The 21,333-nt window shown below is 42.6% G+C and overlaps 1 protein-coding gene across 1 annotated transcript in view; it reads right to left on the reverse strand.

The window, feature by feature from the left end:
• Positions 1-6,423, reverse strand: part of HDHD1 (haloacid dehalogenase-like hydrolase domain containing 1) — a 61,153-nt gene extending 54,730 nt beyond the window's left edge. Inside the window, exons 1-3 of the mRNA XM_011957513.1 lie at positions 6,316-6,423; positions 5,824-5,866; positions 5,522-5,740 (exon numbers count right to left, since the gene is read on the reverse strand). Coding sequence (XP_011812903.1) covers positions 5,522-5,740; positions 5,824-5,866; positions 6,316-6,423 — 370 coding nt within the window. The remainder of the gene's footprint in view (positions 1-5,521; positions 5,741-5,823; positions 5,867-6,315) is intronic.
• Between the last annotated feature and the right edge of the window lie 14,910 nt (positions 6,424-21,333).

The raw sequence follows: 21,333 nt of genomic DNA on the forward strand, positions 1-21,333 counted from the left end.
CCAACAGCATAATCAGGCTGATCCCCTGGTGATTGACCAAGGCAGACACACCCCTGCAGCATAATTGGACTGATTCCTTGGTGATTGGCCAAGGCAGACACACCCACACAGAATAATAAGGCTGACTCCCTGGTTATTGGCCCAGGTAGTCCCCTGCAGCATAATCAAGCTGATTCCCTGGTGACTGACCCAGGCAGACACGTCCCCTGCAGCCTAATCACAGCAGACAGCCCCTGCAGCATGATCAGGGGCTGCTTCCCCTGGTAATCTACCATTCACTCTTGCAATTTAACTTGTTAAATACCTCCTTGGGTTCCCCTGTGGCTCTGAAAGCATGTGAAAAGGAATAATGTTGAATTAAAAAGCCCTCCCTACAGACAGCTTTCCTTTCTAAAGAGCTCAAGGTGATTTCCACAACCTAACGTACCTTACCAGAAAATACTTCCAGAAGGAAAAGAAATAAAGTCAAGGGTTATATTATCATCTACAACTTAAGAACAGGAACAAAGTAGTAAGTGAGCAAAAGGAACACCTAGAAGAAGGAAGACTACAGCAGCAAGTTTCTCTGAATCTAGTTACCAGAGCAATGACACTATAAGGCCACCTTCCCAGGGGAATTCAGGTTTGGCGCAGATAAAAGAGGAGATGGGAGGAGTGCAAAATGAATAGAAATGAGGTCTCCAAGAATGTTCTTTCAGGACAGAAGATCTACTTTATCTTCATTTTTGTGACTGGTATAATATTGAGCAGAAACCCTAAGGAAGAACACATTTCTGGATCGCAATTAGGCACGGCCTGTCTTTCTGCTCTATACATTCAGTCCAACATTGTCCTCCTCTGGCTTGCTTTCCCTTCAGGTTAAGTAAGATTTCTAATAATTTTGTCTTATCCTACACCTAACTCGTTTCAGAATATCAAAGCGGCACATCATCCGACTACTGTCCCTGCACATCATCTGAGCCAGCCAGCATCCCAGCATGATTTTAGTTTATTCTCTCCAGCATTACCTTGTACATTTCTTTACACTCTTCAAGTCTTCCACATGCTCTGCTCTGTCAAAGCACAGGTAATTGTGTATATGGCATGTACATATGATCATTTTCAAAGAGAGACTTTCAGTATTGAAGTCCCTACTCACAACTGTGCGGCTAGTAAAAGTTAAAATAAGGATATGCGTGTGCACACACACACGCACACACAAATCATATGCCAAGAAAAAGGATTTGTCAAGTCAAAAAAAAAAAAAGTTAAAGAGGCCAAAAAGTAGTAAAGAAAGAAAAGAGAGCCATCTAGATAAGTTCTGAAGGACTGAACTATCTTTGAAGAACTAGCTCCTTGCTAGTTGTTCACCCTTCTATGAGTTTCTATGATTGGCACCTTACTTAATTTGATACCTGCTCGCTTAGAAAGCCAAATGAAGACACTATGTTGATGTGATCACCAAGTAGATTCCATAAAACAGATTCACTAGCACTCCAGCCAAACTACCAGACTCGCTAGATAAAACATTTTTTCTTTTTAAGAATTGCAGTAGAACATATTTCAAGTATATCTTAGAATATAGAACAAAAAGTGTAGAAGGAAAACCATGTGAAAGGCTTGGGTAGATATGGAAGAAATAAGACACGTGCATGCCTCATACATCATGAGTGCTTTGTAAAGTCAGAAAAGACACTCGGTCACAGAGAAACTTTATGGACAAACCTTAGCTACATTAACTAAAACAACAACAACACTCATATGACTAAAATCAGAAATGCAAGAGGCAACACTACAACCAATGCCACAAAAATAATTAAAGGAGAATACCATTTGTTGGCATATCCTTTGACAACAAATTGGATAACCTAAAAGAAATAAAAGAATTCCTAGAAACACACAACCTACCAAAACTGAATCATGAAGACAGAGAATCCCTGATGATTTTGAGACGGGGGAAAAAAATGAAGACATAGAAAATCTTAACAGATCTGTAAGTAGTAAGGAGACTCAATCAGTAATAAAAGAAAAACTCCCTACAAAGAAAAGTCCATGACCAGATGGCTTCACTGGAGAACTCTACCAAACATGTAAAACACTATACGAAAAAGAAAATATAGATCAATATCCCTGATGAATACAGATTAAAAAATCTACATAAAATCCTAGCAAACAATTCCACAGCAAATTGAAAGGATCATATACATGAACAAGCGAAGTTTACTCCTGGAATGCAAAAATGGTTCAACATATGAAACCACATTTACAGAATAAGGAACCAAAAACAAAAAAACCTCAATTGATGCAGAAAGAAAACGCATTTGAAAAGCTCCAACACCCTTTCATGATTAAAAACAGTCAAATTAAGGATAGAAAAAAAAAAAAACTACCTCAACATATTAAAGGCCATATATGAGAAGTTCACAGCTAATAGCATTCTCAATGAAGACTAAAGCTTTTCTTCTAAGTTCAGGAACAAGACAAAGTTACACACTCTTGCCACTTCTAGACAGCATAATGATGGAAGTCTCAGCCAGGCAATTACGCAAGAAAACACAACAAAAGGCATCCAAAGTGGAAAGGAAGAAATGAAATTATCTTTGTTCACAGACTACATGATCATATACATATAAATCACTACAATTCAACATATTAAAAAAACCCCAAAATTGTTAGAACCAATAAACCAATTAAGCAAAGTTGTAGAATACACATCAAACAAAAATCAGTTGCATTTTAATATACTAACAATGAACAAGTTGAACAGAAAATTATAAACAACCCCATTTATAATAGCATCAAAAGAATAAAATACCTAGAAATAAGAGAGGTGAAGGACCTGTAAACTGAAACTACAAAACAAAACACTACTGAAAGAAAGACACAAATAAATTGAAAGACATCTTATGCTCATGGATGGGAAGACTTAATATTGTTAAGACATTCATAGCATGCAAAGCAATCCTACAGATTCAATATAATCCCTATCAAAATTCCAGTGGCATTTTGAGCAGAAATAGAGAAATACATCCTAAAATTCATAAAAAATCTCAAGGGATCCCAAATAGCCATAACAATCTTGAAAAAGAACAAAATCAGAGGTCTCACACATCCTGATTTCCAAACATATTACAAAGCTACATTCATCAAAACAGTGCAGTACTGGCCTACATACTAATAGAATAGAATAGATAGCCCAGAAATAAACTCTCACATATTTGTCAAATAACCTTCAATGAGCCATCCAAGACTACTCAATGGGGAAAAGATAAGTCTCTTCAACAAATAGTGCTGGGAAAACTGGATATCCACATGCAAAAGAATGAAGCTAGATTCTAATTAACACCATATACAAAAATTAACTCAATATGGATTAAAGTCCTGAATGTAAGACCTAAAACTAAAACTCCTAGAAGAAAACATAAGTTAAAGTTTCATGAAATTGGAATTGGCAATCATTTATTGGCTATGACACCAAAAGCACAGGTAACAAGAGCAAAATTAGACAAATGAGATAACATTTGTCAAATTAATCTAATCAAAAACGTATGCACACCAACAACTAAGTGGAAAGGGAGCCAGAATGGGAGAAAATGGTCATAAGTCACATGTCTGATAACAGCTTAACATCCAAAATACATAAGGAACTCCTACAACATAAAAACAAAAACATAAAAATTAAAAATAAGCAAAGGATGTGCACAGGCATTTCTTCAAAGATAATATGGAAATGGCCAACAAGCAAATGAAAAGATTCTTGCCATCCCCAGTCATCAGATATGCAAATCAAAACCATAAAGAGATATCAACTCACACCCATTAGGATGACTACTATCAAAAAAACCCAGGAAATGACGAGTGTTGATGAGAATGTGGAGGAATTGGAACCCTTGTAGATTTTTGGTGGGAATATACAATGGTGTAACAACTATGGAAAACAATATGGTGATCACTCAAAAAATTAATAATTATCATCGTATCCAGCAATTCCACTTCTGGGTATATCCCAAGAGAATAGAAAGCAGGATCTCAAAGAGATATTTGTACAGTCATGTTTATATAAGCATTATTCACAAGAACAGCCAAGGCGTGGATGCAACTCAAATGTCCCTCAACAAATGAACTATGAATAAACAAAATGTGGTCTAACATACCATAGAATATTGTTCAGCCTTAAAAAGGAAGAAAACCCTATCACATGCTGTAACATGGATGAACCTTGAGGGCATTATGCTAAGTGAAATAAACCAATCAAAAAAGATAAATACTATATGATTCTACTTATTTGAGGTACTGAGAGTAGTCAAAATCTTAGAAACAGAAAGTAGAATGGTGGCTGCCAGGGGCTGAGGGCAGGGCGAAATGGGGACTAAAAAATTTCTGGAGGTCCATTGTATAGCAATGTGAATAGACTTAACACTACTGAACTACACACTTTAAAATAGGTAAAATGGTAAATTGTAGTGTGTGTGTCTGCGACCTACTGCAATTAAATTTTCATATAGTAACTGTATGGATGTGTTTCACCAAGACTTGTCAGGGTAACTTCATGTGCAAATGGTGCAGAAAGACACTAGATGCAGAGAACTGAGTATCACGGTGCTCGTACCCATGCCTGAGATTCACAAACACTACCATTTGCAGTGGATGCAGACAGAGTGATTACAAAGGGTATGTGTCTGTATGTGTGCGTGTGCTGCCTAGGAATAGTCAATCCACATGTTTGGACATGTGTATAAATATAAATATAAATAATAACATACATTTCAAAAGTAGGTATGCTTCGTATTAGTATCATTTTAAATCCAAGATTACTCACACAACTGCTGTTTTTTTTCTCCCCTAGCACCGGGAATTCTAAAGACAGAGTATTCATCCTGTTGTCCCAGAAGAATCTTCAAATAGTCTATTTTCAAGGTCTGTAATCTAGAACATTCTTGAACGAGGGGCAGCAGGCAAGCCCGTTCTGATTGAATGTCAGTTAACAAACATGAAGGGAACAAAGTTGTCTTTCCTTTCCAAAGAAAACTGGATACAAGTAAAGAAAGGGCTGAACGGCATACAAGCACACAGGCTAAAAATGAATTCGACTTTTTACTTTTCTTTTTTTTAAATTAAGCATCTTTGGAGAGATTTAGCTGCTTATCAATTTGTTAAAGTTTGAATAGTTGCTGAAATACTAATCCTATATCTGATTTTGAAAAGAAAAAGGCTAAACTATCTATTAAGGTAAACTTTGAAGACATTCTGTCATTAACATAATCTTTATATATAGTAATATAAACAATACTCAAATGTTTTTGGAACCCAGAAATCACTGAAACTAACGCATATTATTTTAAGAAGCTTTTAAAGAGAAAATTGAATCACAGCATCCCACAGCATCAGCCAAACTCTTTCAGGAGCACCAGGAGGGACTTAGTTTCGAGACTAAAGAAAAGAGGACAAGCTAAGCATGCCCTACGCTAGACTTTAAAGGTGATTTACAAAACCACTGCTAATATTCAGAAACATAATCCTGCAAACAGCGAGGCAACCGCACCTGGCATGAGCGCAGCCGCGGGGAACATTTCCTTTAACTTCGTTTGGCTTTCTTCCACCAGCTCCTCTTTGGACATTGGGAGCTGCAAGACGTCTATTATAATCTGTGCCGCCTCTAATGCCTTCTTACCCATAACCAGGGACTTTACATCCCAGCTGTATTTCTTGTCATAGCGATCACATATTTCTTGAAACACCACTGAATACAGTCGTTCAGTATCTGCAGGAAAAAAAAAGACAAAGAGATTTTTAGAGTGCATACTGTATCAACAGTAAGTTTGTATTAGGCCAGCATAAACATACACTGTGTAGGTCGCATTCCATCAATAAAGGCTTTTGTGGAGACCTAAGTGAACAGGAGAAAGGTTTGTAGGTCATTCTCACTAAATTATACCGTGGGCAGCCTCCTCTCAAGGCTGCTGGAGTTATGCCTGGAGTTGTGATTTGGAAACTTAGAACTCAGGAGAGAAATGAAATCTGTATGATTGTGTTTTCTGTTTAAATGTACGTATTTGAATGTAAATACATCCTTGGAATGGTCAATTCCATCCGATAGCACAACGCATCATTACTTGGTGTTCCCAACAACATGGAAGCCAGCACCAGTTGACAAAGTCCACTGCATGGCCCACTAGTATTAAGGACATTTCCACTGCCCAGTGGGATGAATCCCCACCATGCCTGGCCAGGATGCTGCTGTGAAGCTCCCAGGTGAGAACAGAACATTTAATACGTAGGCTATGTCACAGGATGGTGAAAGCTGACCTCAGAATTAACTCCCGGCTTGGCACTTACTCGGAGCACAGCCTCAGAAACATAGTGGGCCTGCAGGTGCCCGCTTTCCTCATGCTTACACAAGGTGAACAGGAATACTGCTAATAATAGTACCAGTACCACTACCATAGGCTACATTATACTACCTACCACATAATAACTAGTACTAGCTCACACCCATTTCTATTCATGTGTTTTTTCTGTATGTATATTTAATATATACATAATATCAATTGCACTCATATTACCAATAAGAATACTACCGAGGATGCTACTACAGCGAAATAATCCTACTTTACAGAATGAATACTTCAGGGCACATAAGTAACATTCTAGTGCCAGCCTCCTAGAGCACGCTTCTTACACACTAGCTGTCTTCCTCACTCTTACTGTCTCCAGTGTGGGCCTAGAACTTCAACACAGAGGAATGCCTACCAAGTAGAATTTCAAAACCAGTTAAGCTCCATGGAGCTGAATGTTGCCTGGTGACAATCCCCTCAAGGCTCCAGTGAAGGCAGAAGGTTGTTCCAAGGCCTGGGCAGAGCCCTTGTCTTCCAGTATGCAGCGGCACAGAGGCAGTGCCTGAACCTGAGAGGCTGGGAATAGCCCTGTTCACACCTAATTTAAAAAGAAGACACACGGACGCGACTGAAAAAAATCTGGATTCAAATTCAGTTAGGAGACTGACCACCTGTTCTATATTTAGCACTGAAGCCTTGGCACGGGGCATGGAGCAGCATTAGCAGGATGTAGTCTACCCTGAATCTGTACAGCTGGACCCAACAATAAGTCCTGAAAAGAGCAGGTGATCTCAATGGCCTTTAACGGTCCCACAATGACATGAAAAAATATAATCATCATCCCTAAATACTACCCTTTTTCCCTGTAAGACAGTATCTGGGAGAGCCAGGACACACTGAGGGAAGTAATGTGTGCGCACAGAGAAGGCTGTGTGTATCCAACAGGCATATAAGTCTTCATATTCCTATGCATGTTCACATGCTTACACGCACATAGGCATGCGTGCTTGTCTGTAATTGCCTCGATGCATTTTCAAAGTTGGCAGGGTATGAACTGCGATTAAAAGAGAGTGGCTCACGCCTGTAATCTCAGTACTTTGGGAGGTCAAGGCAGGAGGATTGCCTGAGCTCAGTAGTTTAAGACCAGCCTGGGCAACATGGCAAAACCCCGTCTGTATTAAAAATACAAAAAACTAGCTGGGCGTGGTGGCACATGCCTGTAATCTCAGCTACTCAGGAGGCTGGGGCAGGAGAATCGCTTGAACCCGAGAGGCGGAGGTTGCACTGAGCCAAGATCGTGCCACTGCACTCCAGCCTGGGCAACAAGAGTGAAATTATGTCTTCAAAAAAAAAAAAAAAAAAGTCTGCTCCTCCCAGACAGGCATGCAGAGGGCTGCCTGCACCACAGGGCGGGCTTCACTGTGTCACACATGGATGAGGCCGGGAAGGTCTCTTGTGAGCCGCTGCAATGGTGGGGCCATCTGTGCTTTGTCTCCTGCATCTTTCTCACAGAAGGTGAATGGTCATCTGTGTAGACACAAGGCCTGGGCAGTCAACCACATCCACTACCTATATGCAAAAATCCTGAGTGAATCAAGGGCAGAGTGCTGCTGTCTTGAGAAAAAAAGCTTTCCGTATGGCCCTGTACCCTGTCCCTTCAGTAGCATCCAAACTGCATCTCTTGACTGCACCTGCAGTATCGGCTAGGGCTCTTGCCGCCTTGTACTCAGAGGACTGGGCTCACTGATTGCTTTGGCTGCCATGGTGTGGACTTCGCCTCTGTGCATGCTTCTCTCCCGGTCCCAGTACTTGCCTGGGGAACTATCTGGCTCTTCCTCCTGGGATAGGGCTGAGGCTGGGCCCAGTCCGTCCTGTGGACACGGGGGACCAGGAGAGGCTGGTTGTTGTGGACTGGGCTCTTCCTTGGGCTTTTGGGTGGCCCCTGCCCTGCACTCCCCATCTTCCTTCCTCCTCCTGTACACTGACCCCCTCTGTGGCCCTCTTTCCTGCAGCAGACCCTGGGTTGTCTGCCTCCTGATGTATGCTCTGGCTTTGACTGCTACCAGCACCAGCAACAAGAAGAGCCCCTCTGTTCTTTCTCTGCTTTTCTTGGCAAATCCACCCACAGCTGCATGTGCAGGTGCCATTTCATTTTCAGCACTATAATATTTTTCTCCTTTTCCACCACAAGCTGTATTTTTATTTATTTATTTTTTGTTTGTAGACATGGGGGGGCCTTGCCTTGTGGCCCAGGCTGGTCTCAAACTCGTGGCCTCAAGTGATTCTCCGGCTCGGTCTCCCAGTGTTGGGATCATGGCATGAGCCACTACACCTGGCCACAAGCTGTATTTTATTAAGTTTGCTGTAAAACACACCAAACAAACCTCAGAACCTCCACCCTTCAGGATACTGGAGATTGTGAAGGCCCGATTCCTGAAAGGAGGGGTCAAAGCCCTTTAGGGGAGTACAAAAGACAGGACTCTCAGAAAAGTTCCTGGGCTGGTTTGTAGAAGTCGAAGTTCAAGTAACAACCTGAGTAACTCAAGGCTTCCTGGATCCCATCCTGCACTCAGCCTCCCTACAGAAGCCACAGAACAGAAGGAAGGGCTGGCCCACCCTCCTTCTCAACAGCTGAGCGGTGAAAAGCCTCCTCTAAGGGAGGGTTACCCAGGCATGAGTGCTCCTTTTATTTTCTTCTTCTCTGTGAGGGGGAGAAAGAGCCAGGGCTCTCAGGGCAAGGAGGTGGACGGATTGGCAGTGAGGCGGCACATTTTACTTCCTTGAGTGTTTGTTCTGGTAGCTGAGAGAGGAAGACTGACAAAAGGAAACTGTAGGCATCGAACAAGTGAGACACCACTGTCGGGTGTGAAAAGCCAAGCGAAGGAACAGAGGCCAGGCAGGACGAAGGAGGTGCTCCACGGAACCGTGGCTAAGGCGAGTGTGCGAGCAGGAAGAAAGGAGTGTGGACAAAGGCAGAAAAACAGCTGTATCCTCTAAAAATGCTTTCAACAGTGTTTGTTTAAAGCTTAAAATGTCATGGAGCTTTTAATTTAAAAGATACAGAACTGTGGGATTATAAATCTGCAGGGGACAGTGCAGACAGACACTTTTCCTCACCATTTAGATAAAATCATCCTAAATCCATGGAATAAGAAAGGATCTAAACAAGTAATTAAACTCCTTAGATCAAATGATGACTACAGCCGTTGATGATGGCACAATTAAAGGGACAGCGTTGTGAACGAAAAAAATGCTGAAATAAGATAAAGGAGCATAAAACACTTGCACCAGGCCATCAGATGCATATTCTTCCCTGCGTACTAACAAGCTTGCAGCTTTTAACATTGCTTCAGTGTCCTTTTTACCAGGAAAGGTCATGTTGTTTTTAACATGCTAGGGCCACATACACTACTACCTTCCTTAGATGAATTAGAAAATATCCCTTGTGACTGTGACCACTCCCCTGCCCTCAGCTGGAATCTCTGTGGCATGTTGAGAGCAGCTTCTATAGTAGCTGCAAGGGCAGCATGGGGAGGGGGACAGCCTGGCAGGAAGGTGGAAGTTCCGAAGAAGCTACAGGGTGCCCCAGGCTGGGGCCCAAAGACTGACGGGTGTTTTCATCCTCAGAGGCAGCCTGAGTTCCCGGGGGGCTCATGGGAGGCACTGCGGCTAAAATTAATTCAACTGTTACAGAAGCCCTGCGCCTGGGGGAAGCCTAGGCCCGTGGCCTGTAAGTTTCTGTCTAAGGTGGAGAGTAAGTAATTGCAAATCAAGTAACATATTTTATAACTGAAAATGTATCTTAAATGCTCACTAAGTCCACCCCTGAGGCACAGTGGTCGATGTTTTACCCAACAAAGATATAAAAAGCGAGGGTTTCTCCCCAGCTGCTCTCTCAGGAAGCTGTACTGCTTACCATGCAAATGGAGACCTAGCTTCAATTTGATAACTGTGAGTTGCATTATCTAAGGGCAAAACACCTTGAGCCAACTGTCATTGAGGCACATATACAGTAATACGGTTTGGCTGCGTCCCCACCTAAATCTCATCTTTGTTACGCGCATCCCTGTGAAGAGACCGCCAAACGCTTTGTGTGAGCAATAAAGCTTTTTAATCACCTGGGTGCAAGCAGACTGAGTCCGAAAAAGGAGTCAGCAAAGGGAGATAAGGGTGGGGCAGTTTTATAGGATTTAGGTAGGTAGTGGAAAATTACAGTTAAAGGGGGTTTTTCTCTTGTGGGCAGGGGCGGGGGTCACAAGGTGCTCAGTGGGGAGCTCCTGAGACTCATTGTCCAGGAGAAGGAATGTCACAAGGTCAATTGATCAGTTAGGGTGGGGCAGGAACAAATCACAATGGTGGAGTGTCATCAGTTAAGGCAGGAACTGACTATTTTCACTTTTTATGGTTCTTCCGTTGCTTCAGGCCATCTGGATGTATAAGTGCAGGTCACAGGGGATATGATGGCTTAGCTTGGGCTCAGAGGCCTGACAATCTCAAACCGTAATCCCCAAGTGTGGAGGGAGTGAGGTGATTGGATCAGTGGGTGGTTTCCCCCATGCTGTTCTCATGATAGTGAGATCTCACGAGATCTGAAGGTTTTATAAGTGTTTGCAAGTGCCTCCTTTGACCCTCTTTCTCCTGCTGCCTTGCCTTCTGCCATGACTGTAAGCTTCCCAAGGCCTCCTCAGCCATGTGGAACTGTGAGTCAATTAAACCTCTTTCCTCTACAGAATACCCAGTCTCAGGGAAGTTCTTTACAGCACTGCGAGAACGAACTAACATTAATACATATGGGAAGGCCTGATTTTGCCCCTACCCCCATGTTCATACAAGACCTAGGGCTTGCATGAGACCTGCAGAAAACTCCCAGCTCAGCTGCACGCCCTGGGACAAGTTTCTTAGTCTGTCTGATATACGATGTTTACTGGAGAAATGTATTTAATAGCTGCTGACCTGCAGAGAGGGGGTCCCACTGCCTGGGCCTTAAAGCTGAGGGCGGGGTGGGGGTGGGGGAGATGCTTTAGGCGTGGGAGGTGGCAGGCAGCCCAGGCAGTGAAGCCAGGCCCTGTAAAGCCCAGTGGCCTTTCGGGAAACCCCAGCCCTGCAGCTTTCTAGCCGGAAACTCTGGAAGCTAGCAGCCTTGGGTAAAGCACCTATAAAATGAGGATCCTAGTCATACTGCATGTCTTATAAGCCTGCTGTGCCTTGGCTTGCACACCTCTAAAATGGGATCCTAATGACGTACTTATGCCACACACCTTCCAGGCGGTTGCGTCCATGGAGTAAAATAATCTGTTGTGCTCTGAGTGCTTGGCCCAGAATTACCTCTGAGCATCAACATATGGAATCATTAGGGAACGCTTTTGTTAACTGTGAGTTACGGGGAATTGACAAGATCTGCTGTCTCTCTTAACAGCAACGCTCTAATAACAGCAAACAGCTGTTGAACTTGAGAAACTAAAGTGCCTCCTACCAAATATTTTGCTTAAAAAACAAACAAACTAAACAACTATCAATTATTTGGAATTCACCAATACATCACACCTGCTAGGCACATTAAACCAGCTTCACAAACACTTCTTAATTGCCAGGGCTGCAGAGGAACACAGCCTCTGTTCCCAATCCATAACCCCAAAGCTTCTGAAAACGCTGCAAAATCTGTACTGGGCTGGCATGAGGTGGCTTTAATGGTCCACATTTATCATACTTAGTGCAACTCTTCAAGCACTTCCCTAAAGAAATACTAATGGATTTGATTACGGGTGCTGCCTGAGAACCCCCGAGAATGTTATGTGTCATGGAACATATAAATTCTAATACCTTTTAAAAATAACCTATATTTAAATACATCTGGCTCCACAGATTTTGGGTAAGGGATTATGAACCCAAGTTTGTGACTGCTTATGAAGTCACACTTTGTGCATCTTGCACAACTGAATCTACTTAATGCTTTTTTTCCCCAAAACTAATCTTGATATATCTTGAACATACTTTTTATTATTCCCAATTACAAAAAAGAGAAAAACCTACAGCCAGTGTTTTGTGTTAGATAGGCTAGGTCCTTAAAGACACAAAATAAACTACAGAAGGCTGATCCTGAGTTAGAATCGTCACAATCTGACAGTTATAAAGATGTTAGCTGATTATGTGAGTGCGCGTTTTAAGAGTTCAGCTTTTCTTAGACCTGAGTGTAGTAGGGTGATCACATCCCACTGCAGCCCTGACCTCCCGGGCTCAAGCGATCCTCCCAACTCAGCCTCCCAAGTAGCTGGGGCTACAGGTGTGTGCCACCACACCAGGCTGATTTTTAATTTTTTTTGTAGAGACAGGGTCTCCCTATGTTGCCCAGGCTATTCTTGAACTCCTGGCCTGGAGGGATCCTCCCACTTCGGACTCCCAAAGTGCTGGGATTACAGGCGTGAGCCACAGTGCCCAGCCAAGAGTACAGCTTTTCACTGATCATGTTACAAAAGAGGTTTGTTCAAAAAGATTAAAGCCCGTGTCCTAAGTAGACCCCTCAGATGATTCTTTCCCAGCTTGTACTTCCTTCTGCTCAGCTGGGGCAGCAGTGGAGGGGCAGGACTGCCTACAGGTACAGGTCCAGCAGCCCCCACGCTGCTGCAAAGGAGGCTCCCAATGTTGACTCTGGCTGCGGCAATGGTACAGGGGCAGACTGACTGTAGGTACAGGTCCACCAGCCCCCATGCTACCAAAAAGGCTCCTGATGTTGACACTGGCCAGGCCCTTGCAAACAGGCCAGGCCCAAAAGGTTCACCATTTATACTAGCTGCTTTAATGAGGGCGATGGTCTTATGTGATGGTCACCACACTGCAGTGTAGAATGAGGGCTGAATAGATGCAAGTGAGCTTGAACAAAGATGGAGGCCATGGTGCAGGCAAGTGTGGGGCTGGCACCACTGGGCAGGGTGCTAGTCACCCAATGAGTGACAGCTTCACAACAAGGCCTTAGCTTCCTTGGAAGGGCTAAGCACCTTAGTGGAAGCTGAGGAAAGCGGGTCAGCGGTATTTTTGAATGTGTATAAAACAACATTTTAAAGTGAAGTTGCTTTAATTAAAAAACCCAGCATCCAGTACATTTTGATAGAAGTGGTGGTGTCATTTTTCTAAACCATTTTGACAGTTCATAGTAGGTAATCAGTAATTGTTGAATTTATTTAAAATGTAAACCCACGACTTTTGTTAATCTAAGATATTCTACTGCTTATTTCCTAAACACCTTGATTCTCGAAATGAGGTCCCTAGACCAGCAGCATCAGTATGAAGTGAGACGCTGTCCAACTACATATTCTTGGACTCTGTCTTATTCCATTTTCTGTTGCTTATTAACAGAATGCCTAAAACGTAATTTATGAAGACATTTATTTCTTACAGTTATGGAGACTGAGAAGTCCAACCTCGAGAGGACACATTTTGGGAGGGCCTTCTTGCTGGTGGGGACTCCATGGAGTCCCGAGGCAGCACAGGGCATCACAACTTGAGGGAGCTGAGTGTGCTAGCTCAGGTCTCTCTCTCTCTCTTTTTTTTTTTTTCTTTCTTTTCTTTTTGAGACGGAGTCTCGCACTGTCGCCAGGGTTGGAGTGCAAAGGCATGATCTCGGTTCACTGAAACCTCTGCCTCCCAGGTTCACGCGATTCTCCTGCCTCAGCTTCCGAGTAGCTGGGATCACAAATGCACACCACAATGCCCGGCTAATTTTTTGTAGAGGTGGGGTTTAGTAGAGATGGTGTTTCACTATGTTGGCCAGGCTGATCCCAAACTCCTGACCTCAGGATCCGCCTGCCTCAGCCTCCCAAAGTGCTGGGATTACAAGTGTGAGCCACAGTGCCCAGCCTCTTTTTCTTCTTACAAAGCCACCAGTCCCACTCCTTTGATAACCCATTCATCCAATAACTCATTAATCTATTAATCCATGAATGAAAGGGTCCATTCATGAGGGCAGAGCCTTCGTGACCCAACACCTGTTAGAGGCCCCACACCTCTCAATACTGCCACACTGGGGATTAAGTTTCAACATGAGTTTCAGAGAGAACAAATATTCAAACCACACAGCAGGCTCTACCCGAGAGCTACAGAATCAGAAACGGGGGTGGGGCCCAGCAATGTGTGTTTTTCAGAGCCCTCAGTGATTTGAATGTGTGCTCAAGTGGAGGGCCACTGACCTGGCATTATGTTTTCATGGAAGACTTCTGCTCTATAAAGTTGTGATCTTAAAAATATATCAATCTTAACTAGGAAGTGTTTAATTGTACATATACAAATGTACAAATTAGTACAAATTAAAGAATAAACAATCTATGATGACATTCATCCCAGTACGTACTTTCCTTTATATTGTACCCTATTATGATTTAGTTACATTTCTTTTCCTATTTCCTTCTGTCACCCCCAAATCAGACTTATGTTAATGTGTTTGTAATGAAAGCAAGATTTAAAAATAAGGACCCTTAAATATGCCCCATTCTTTCTCAAGTTAACTGCAGCAAACAACTCCAATAAATTGGAGTTCTCAGTTAATCATAGTTAATTAGGCCTGCATCAAATGAGATGTAGAATTCAGTGAAAGTTATGCACAGCATTCTCAGACATGGCCAGCGTAAAGCACTTACAAAGGCATGCCCTAGTAAGCTAGCTCTTTTAAAGAAACATGCATCTTGGAATAAAAACATTGACAACTTAATGGAACATACTATATGCAAGGATTACTTAATTGGCTCAACTCTCTTAAATGGAAATCAAGAAAAAAACATTTTCTATCTAGGCTGGAATCATTACATATGAAATCACAGTTGTCCTTGGTGACCTTCTTTTGAGAATAACTACTGAAACTTGTACACCACTATATATATATGTTCTAACATAAGATCCAGATCCTCCTTTTCTTCTACTGAAAGCATTTTCAGTTTTATGAAAGATATTGGAAAATAAGGGTCCATTTCCAAAAACCAACTTTCAGTCAGCACAGCAATCCTAAAAATTGAGCTTTGAACTACCTAAGCTTGGAAACCCAGCCCTTCACAGGAGAAAGGTTTCAGCTTTCTGAAATGGCTACTTTTGATATCTGGGGTTGCCCTGGGCTTTTTTTGACCTTCTTACACAGCCAAGCTTACTTAATAATCCCCAGAACCCAAAATGCAAAAACTGTTCTGAAAGGTCGCTGTGGGCAACAGCTGTTTCACATTGCTCTCTATGCTCCTGGCACACAGCACAGAGCCCACATCCTGTCGGCAGTGCTATTTCACTTCACTCCCAGAGTCACGTCCACGCACATGGCTGCAAGGGGGAGCTGGCCTGAGCCTGCAGTGAGGAGTGAGGCCAAACCACACCACCTCTTTGCATGGACTGGAAGAGTCTATCCGCTCAAAGCATCCTAGTGTCATAGGAAGGCATTATTACATTTGTGGGAAGACAAGAGAAGCCCATGAAAAGACCAGATTCTGGTAAATGAGGACGCACTGAGTTATAAAGGTAACTGTACATGTGTGAAGGTAAATGAAAATCTCTTCAAATGATAACGAGCAGAGGCTGTTCATTCAGAGATTGCATAGCAACAGAGTTGGACACCAGCACTCGCCTGGCAGAAGCTCAAATGCAGGTGGGGGAGCGGGAAAGCTTTACCGTGGGAAAAGGGAGGCTTCAGGTGGGCCCTGACTGGAGGCTGTTGTCATGGAGGCTGGGGGTGGCTCACTAGAAGTTAGGCATCCCATGGGATTGGCTTGGGAAACATTTTGGCTCTGGCTGGTGGTGGAAACTCTGCAGGCATGCCTGATACAATCAAATCCCTTAAAGGAGACAGTCATGAGCTGGCCAAGGACCCCGGGCCGCCAGCTAGACTCATGGGATGAGTGTGGCTGCCCTCCTACCATGGCCTGCCTCCTGGTTTCTTCTTAGCCTCCTTGGCCATCCGTTAGCAAACCCTTAGCATGTTCCCAGGTGGATGGTGGGCCAGGCACTTCTCTCGGGGTCCGCTGCCCTGCTCAGCCTCATTCACCATTCCACATTCCATAGGCACTCCTGCGTCCCTTACCACATGCCCTTGCCCAGCCTTTGGTAATGACCAATCAGAATGAACTGATCTCCATGCCACCTCTACACCAAAAAAGACCCTGCAGCAGGTCACTGTTTATGAGGAGAAACTGCAATGGTCAGTAATAGAGTTTGTATATTTATTCCCTCCCAAATCTCATGCTGAATTGTAACCCCCAATGTTGGAGGCAGGGCTTGATGGGAGGTCAACTGATCATGGGGGCAGATCCTTCGCTTGGGCCATCCCCACCTTGGTGATGAGTGAGCTCTTGCTCTGAGTTCACATGAGATCTAGTGGTTTAAAAGTGTGTGGTACCTCCCCAACAACTCTCTCTCTTGCTCATGCTTTTGTCATGTTACATGCCTGCTCCTGCTTAGCCTTCCACCATGATTGTAAGCCGCCTGAGGACGCCCTCGAAGCAGCTGCCACTATGCTTCCTGTATAACCTGCAGAAATGTAAGCCAATTAAACTGCTGTTCTTATAAATTATCTAGACTCAGACATTTCTTTAAAGCAATGCAAGCACGGTCTAATACAGAAAACTGGTACCAGAAGTGGTGTGTTGCTACAAGGATACCTGAAAATACGGAAGTGACTTTGGAATTGGGTAACAGGCAGAGGTTGAAAGAGTTTGGAGGGCTCAGAAGACAACAGGGAGAGAGAATCTGCAGCTTCCTACAGAACCGTTAAATGGTTGTGATCAAAATGCTGATAGTGATATGGATGGTGAAGTCCAGGCCGACAAGGTCTCACATGGAAATGAGAAACTGAAAACTGGAGGAAAGGTCACGCATGTTATTTCTTAGCAAAGAACTTGGCTGCATTCTGTTCATGCCCTAGGGTTCTGTGGAAGTTTGAACTTCAGGGTAATCATTTAGGTTATCCAGCAGAAGAAATTTCTAAGCAGCAAAGCATGCTATATGTAACCTGGCTTCTTCTAACAGCTTATGCTCAGATGCAGAGGCAAAGAAATGACAAAGTTGGAAGTTATATTTAAAGGGAAGGTAGAGCAAAAAAGTTTAGGAAATATGCTTCCTGGCCATGTGGCAGAGAAAGAAAAAGCTTTTTCAGGAGAGGAATTCAAGCAGGCTGTAGAGCAACCACTTGCCAGAGAAATTTGCATTATTTAAAAAGGAGGGAAGTGCTGACACAAAAACAGTGGGGAAAAGGTCTCACAGGTATTTCAGAAGTCTCCAAGGCAGCCTCTCCCATCACAGGCCCAGGGGACTAGAAGAGAAGAGTGGTTTCCTGAGCCAGACCCAGGGCCCAGCTGCCTCAGAACACTGCTCCCCTCATCCCCACTGCTCCTGCTCCAGCCAGGGCTCAAAGGGAACTCATCCTGGTGTTCTATAGCACACAAGCCACACGCCTCAGTGGCTTGCTTTCTGTACAGCCTGCAGAATTGAGAGCCATTTAATCCCATTTTCTTACAAATTACCCAGACTCGGGCATTTTGTTATAGCAATACAGTATGTCCTAATACAATCAGGAAACTTTAACACAGTCTGGATAACTGTCACACCTATGTGGGCTTGGATGCTGACATATTTGGGTTTTACCCTTTGCTCTGTTCTCAAGGCCTGCCATTACCAGATCTAATTCATGTATATATTTTCTTATCCCAATGTGTAGCAGAAAGACACTGTGATTTGCAGGAAACACTCCAAAACTATAGAACAGTGAGGTTGAGGGTGAGCAAAAATCAGAGGTAAGTATGTCACAGGAAAAGGAAATCAAAATTAGTGCTGTCAAAGTCCAAAAACACAAAATATATTCCTCTCTTTTAGGTTTTCTGCAATCTCCATCCAACTTGCCTTCCATGAATAAATACCTGTTTATAACTTAGGAGAAAATCCAAACCTACCTGGTTCAAAATTTAACGGTATGGTTTGCTTGTTTTGGTTGATAAGTGATATACTGCACCCCTATGACTGGCTCACTGTTCTTTGCTGCTATATGTGCTATTTCATTTACGCTGTGGAAACTGAAGAACAAAACTGGAATGCTATGAACTAGAATCCAAACGAACCTAAAATTGACTTTCCCCTTAAATTAAAATTCAGTCCAGGTTTCCAATGACTGAGCACAGAGCCCCTTCTGAGAAATATTTCTAAGTTGGGAACATCCTGTGTTGCACAAGTAAACATAACATGTAATATTGATTCAAATCACAGATGAAAAATCTTGAGAAGCCAGATAGCCTAGGTATGCAAAAATGGCACATGCTCAGAATACAATCAGTTTAATTAAACAAATGTTGACTGGGTACCTACTTTGTGCTAGGCACCAAGAAAAATGTGACAACTGACCTTGAAACAGTCCTTACAAGGTTAAATAAATCAGTAATCAGAAATGATAAGTTCATTAATATATTTTTGAAACAAATAGCAAAGAAAAACCTTGCAAAAACAGTGATTAAGAATACATCACTATGTCAATCAGAATGTTTTTCTCACCTGAAGACCTATCCATATGTCACCTTCAGCTAACTAACCTCAGTGACCTATTATCTAAGAAATGTCCTCTCAGACCCGAAAACAGAAGTCGGGTAGAAGCTATGTTACAAGCCAAGTAGAAATTCCTAGCAGTATGAGGAGGGAGAAACTCGGAGATGAGAACATCAAATAACGAGAAGTGCAATGATCTGTTCTTCAACAAATGTTGCAAGTTGTTAACACGCCGTGAGCACTACCGTGCTTTTCCCTACAACCGCTAACACACTTTGTGCTTTAAATATACAGGATAGAAACTTCCATAGCTCTGTGCTGTCACTGTCTCACCTTTACAAACGAGCCTGCATGTAAATGCTAGTGCTTTCTCGTGTTTAGGCATTTAAAGGACTGAAATGAATAAGCATAAAATTAAGAGTCTCAGTAACATTGCCTCAAATGAGAAGCTTGCTCTAGTGGGCTTACAAAAAAGTATTTAAGTATTTGATATATCGCTTCCTGTGGCTGTAAGCTATCATTTTTGAACTATAGAAAAAAAATAAATATGATTGCTTAAAATAGAGATCTGTAAAGATAATTGAGTGATCATCTGCAAAGTAAAACTCTTGATTAGCATGTGGCATAATTCACAGGCATTAGCAATTCCATTTGATAGATATGGGAATTGGTCTAAGAATTTTTTTCTGATCCATATTTAAATTAAAAAATCACTTAAAAAATGAACTGGTTCAAAAGGTATTACTAGACCATACTTATCTGTATGAAAACGTATCTGTATTGGGGAAAAATACTGCTCCCTAGGATCATAAACTTCTATAAGAAAACAGGAGAAAAATCCTTGGAAGCTTGGATTATGTGAAGGTTTTATACATGGAACACAAAAAGCAAGGACCATGCGAGAACATATGGAAAAAAGGGACTTCTTCAAAATTAAAAGGCACACATAAGAAAGCAAAAGGCAAGCTACAGATTTGAGGGAAAATATTTACAATATATACAAACACACATGCACACAGAGACACCCAAAGGACTTGTACCCAGAATACGTAAGGAACTGAACTTTAGAACTCAGTGATGACACAATCTGCAGTAGAGAGAATAATGGTCCCCCAAAGATGTCCAAGTCTTAATTCCTAGAATCTGTGAATGTTAAATTCCATGGCAACATGGAATTTGCAAAAGTAATTAAGAATCTTGAGGTGGGGAGGTGACCCTGAATTATCCAGGTGGACTCAATATAATCACAAGGTCCTTGTAAGAGGCAGCCAGGAGGGAAAGAGTCAGAGAAGGTGTGAAGAGGAGCGGTGGTCAGAGCCTAGGAATGGCGACCACTCTAGGAGCTGGAGAGGCAAGGAAACAGTCAATCCCCCACAGCCTCCAGAAAGGAACACCGCCCTGCCAATATTCATTTTACCAACTGAGACCAATTCTGGCGTCCAGAACTGTAAGACAATACATTTGTGTTGTTTTAAGCCACTGTTTGCGACAATTGGTTACAGCAGTAATAAAAGGCTAACATAGCAACTCTTTGGGCAGTTTCTTTAAAAGTTAACTATAAATTTACCATACAATCCTCAGGAAGGAATCAGTCCAGTCCTACATGTTTACCCAAGAAAGAAAAGCCTATGTTTACATGAAGACTTAACACACAGCTATATGGCAGTTTCATTTGTAATAGCTAAAAACTGGAAAGAAGCCAAGACTGTCAATAGGTCAATAGATATTCAACCTGTGGTGCAGCCACACAATGGAATAAAAGGCATAAAAACGATTGGTACACACAATGACATAAATGAGTTCACAAAATTATGCTCAGTGAAAGAAGCCAGATTTAAAAAAGAACACATACTGTATAGTTCTATATAAAATTCTAGGAAATCTGTAATTGCAGAAGCAGACCAGTGGTTCCCTTGGCATGGGGTCAGAGAGACGCAGGGGTTGCAGTGGGCTCAAGAAACTTCTGGAGATTGTGGGAAGATTTGTCATCTGGGTGTGGGAATTGTGTCACGGGTAACTGCACGCTGAAACTGGTCACACGATACACTATGTGCAGTTTATTGTACTCCAATTAAACCTGCATAAAATTATTTTAAAAAGAAAACCTTATTAGGCTGGGAAAAAATGAACAGTTACAATGTTAACAGAAGTAGCCCTGAATGACAAAAAATACCCATCGACCATCACAACACTAGTAAACGACCCCTGGAGTCCAATGTGAGGAAGTCCTCCTGGGACTTCTCAACTTCCCTTCATAAAACGTGCTTTCTTTATTGATGGAATCCCTGAAGGGGACCCTCCATTAAGCCTTCTTAGGGAGGAGGGGATGCCCATGTTTTGGGGCTCTTGTCCCCAGTGCCATCCTTTCTGGGGCACAGGTGAGCACACAAGATATGGCGTCATTCCTTCCATGGAGCTTCAGCGTGCCTTCCCTCCACGCCCACACACTGCAGGCTAAAAGCAGGCCCCACTACTGTTTTAATTTTAATTATGGTGGAGGTGGGATTGAAGGGATAATTTAAGAGCA

Source organism: Colobus angolensis, unplaced genomic scaffold (genome assembly GCF_000951035.1).
Source record: "Colobus angolensis palliatus isolate OR3802 unplaced genomic scaffold, Cang.pa_1.0 Scaffold444, whole genome shotgun sequence".
In the NCBI taxonomy this organism is placed as follows: domain Eukaryota; kingdom Metazoa; phylum Chordata; class Mammalia; order Primates; family Cercopithecidae; genus Colobus; species Colobus angolensis.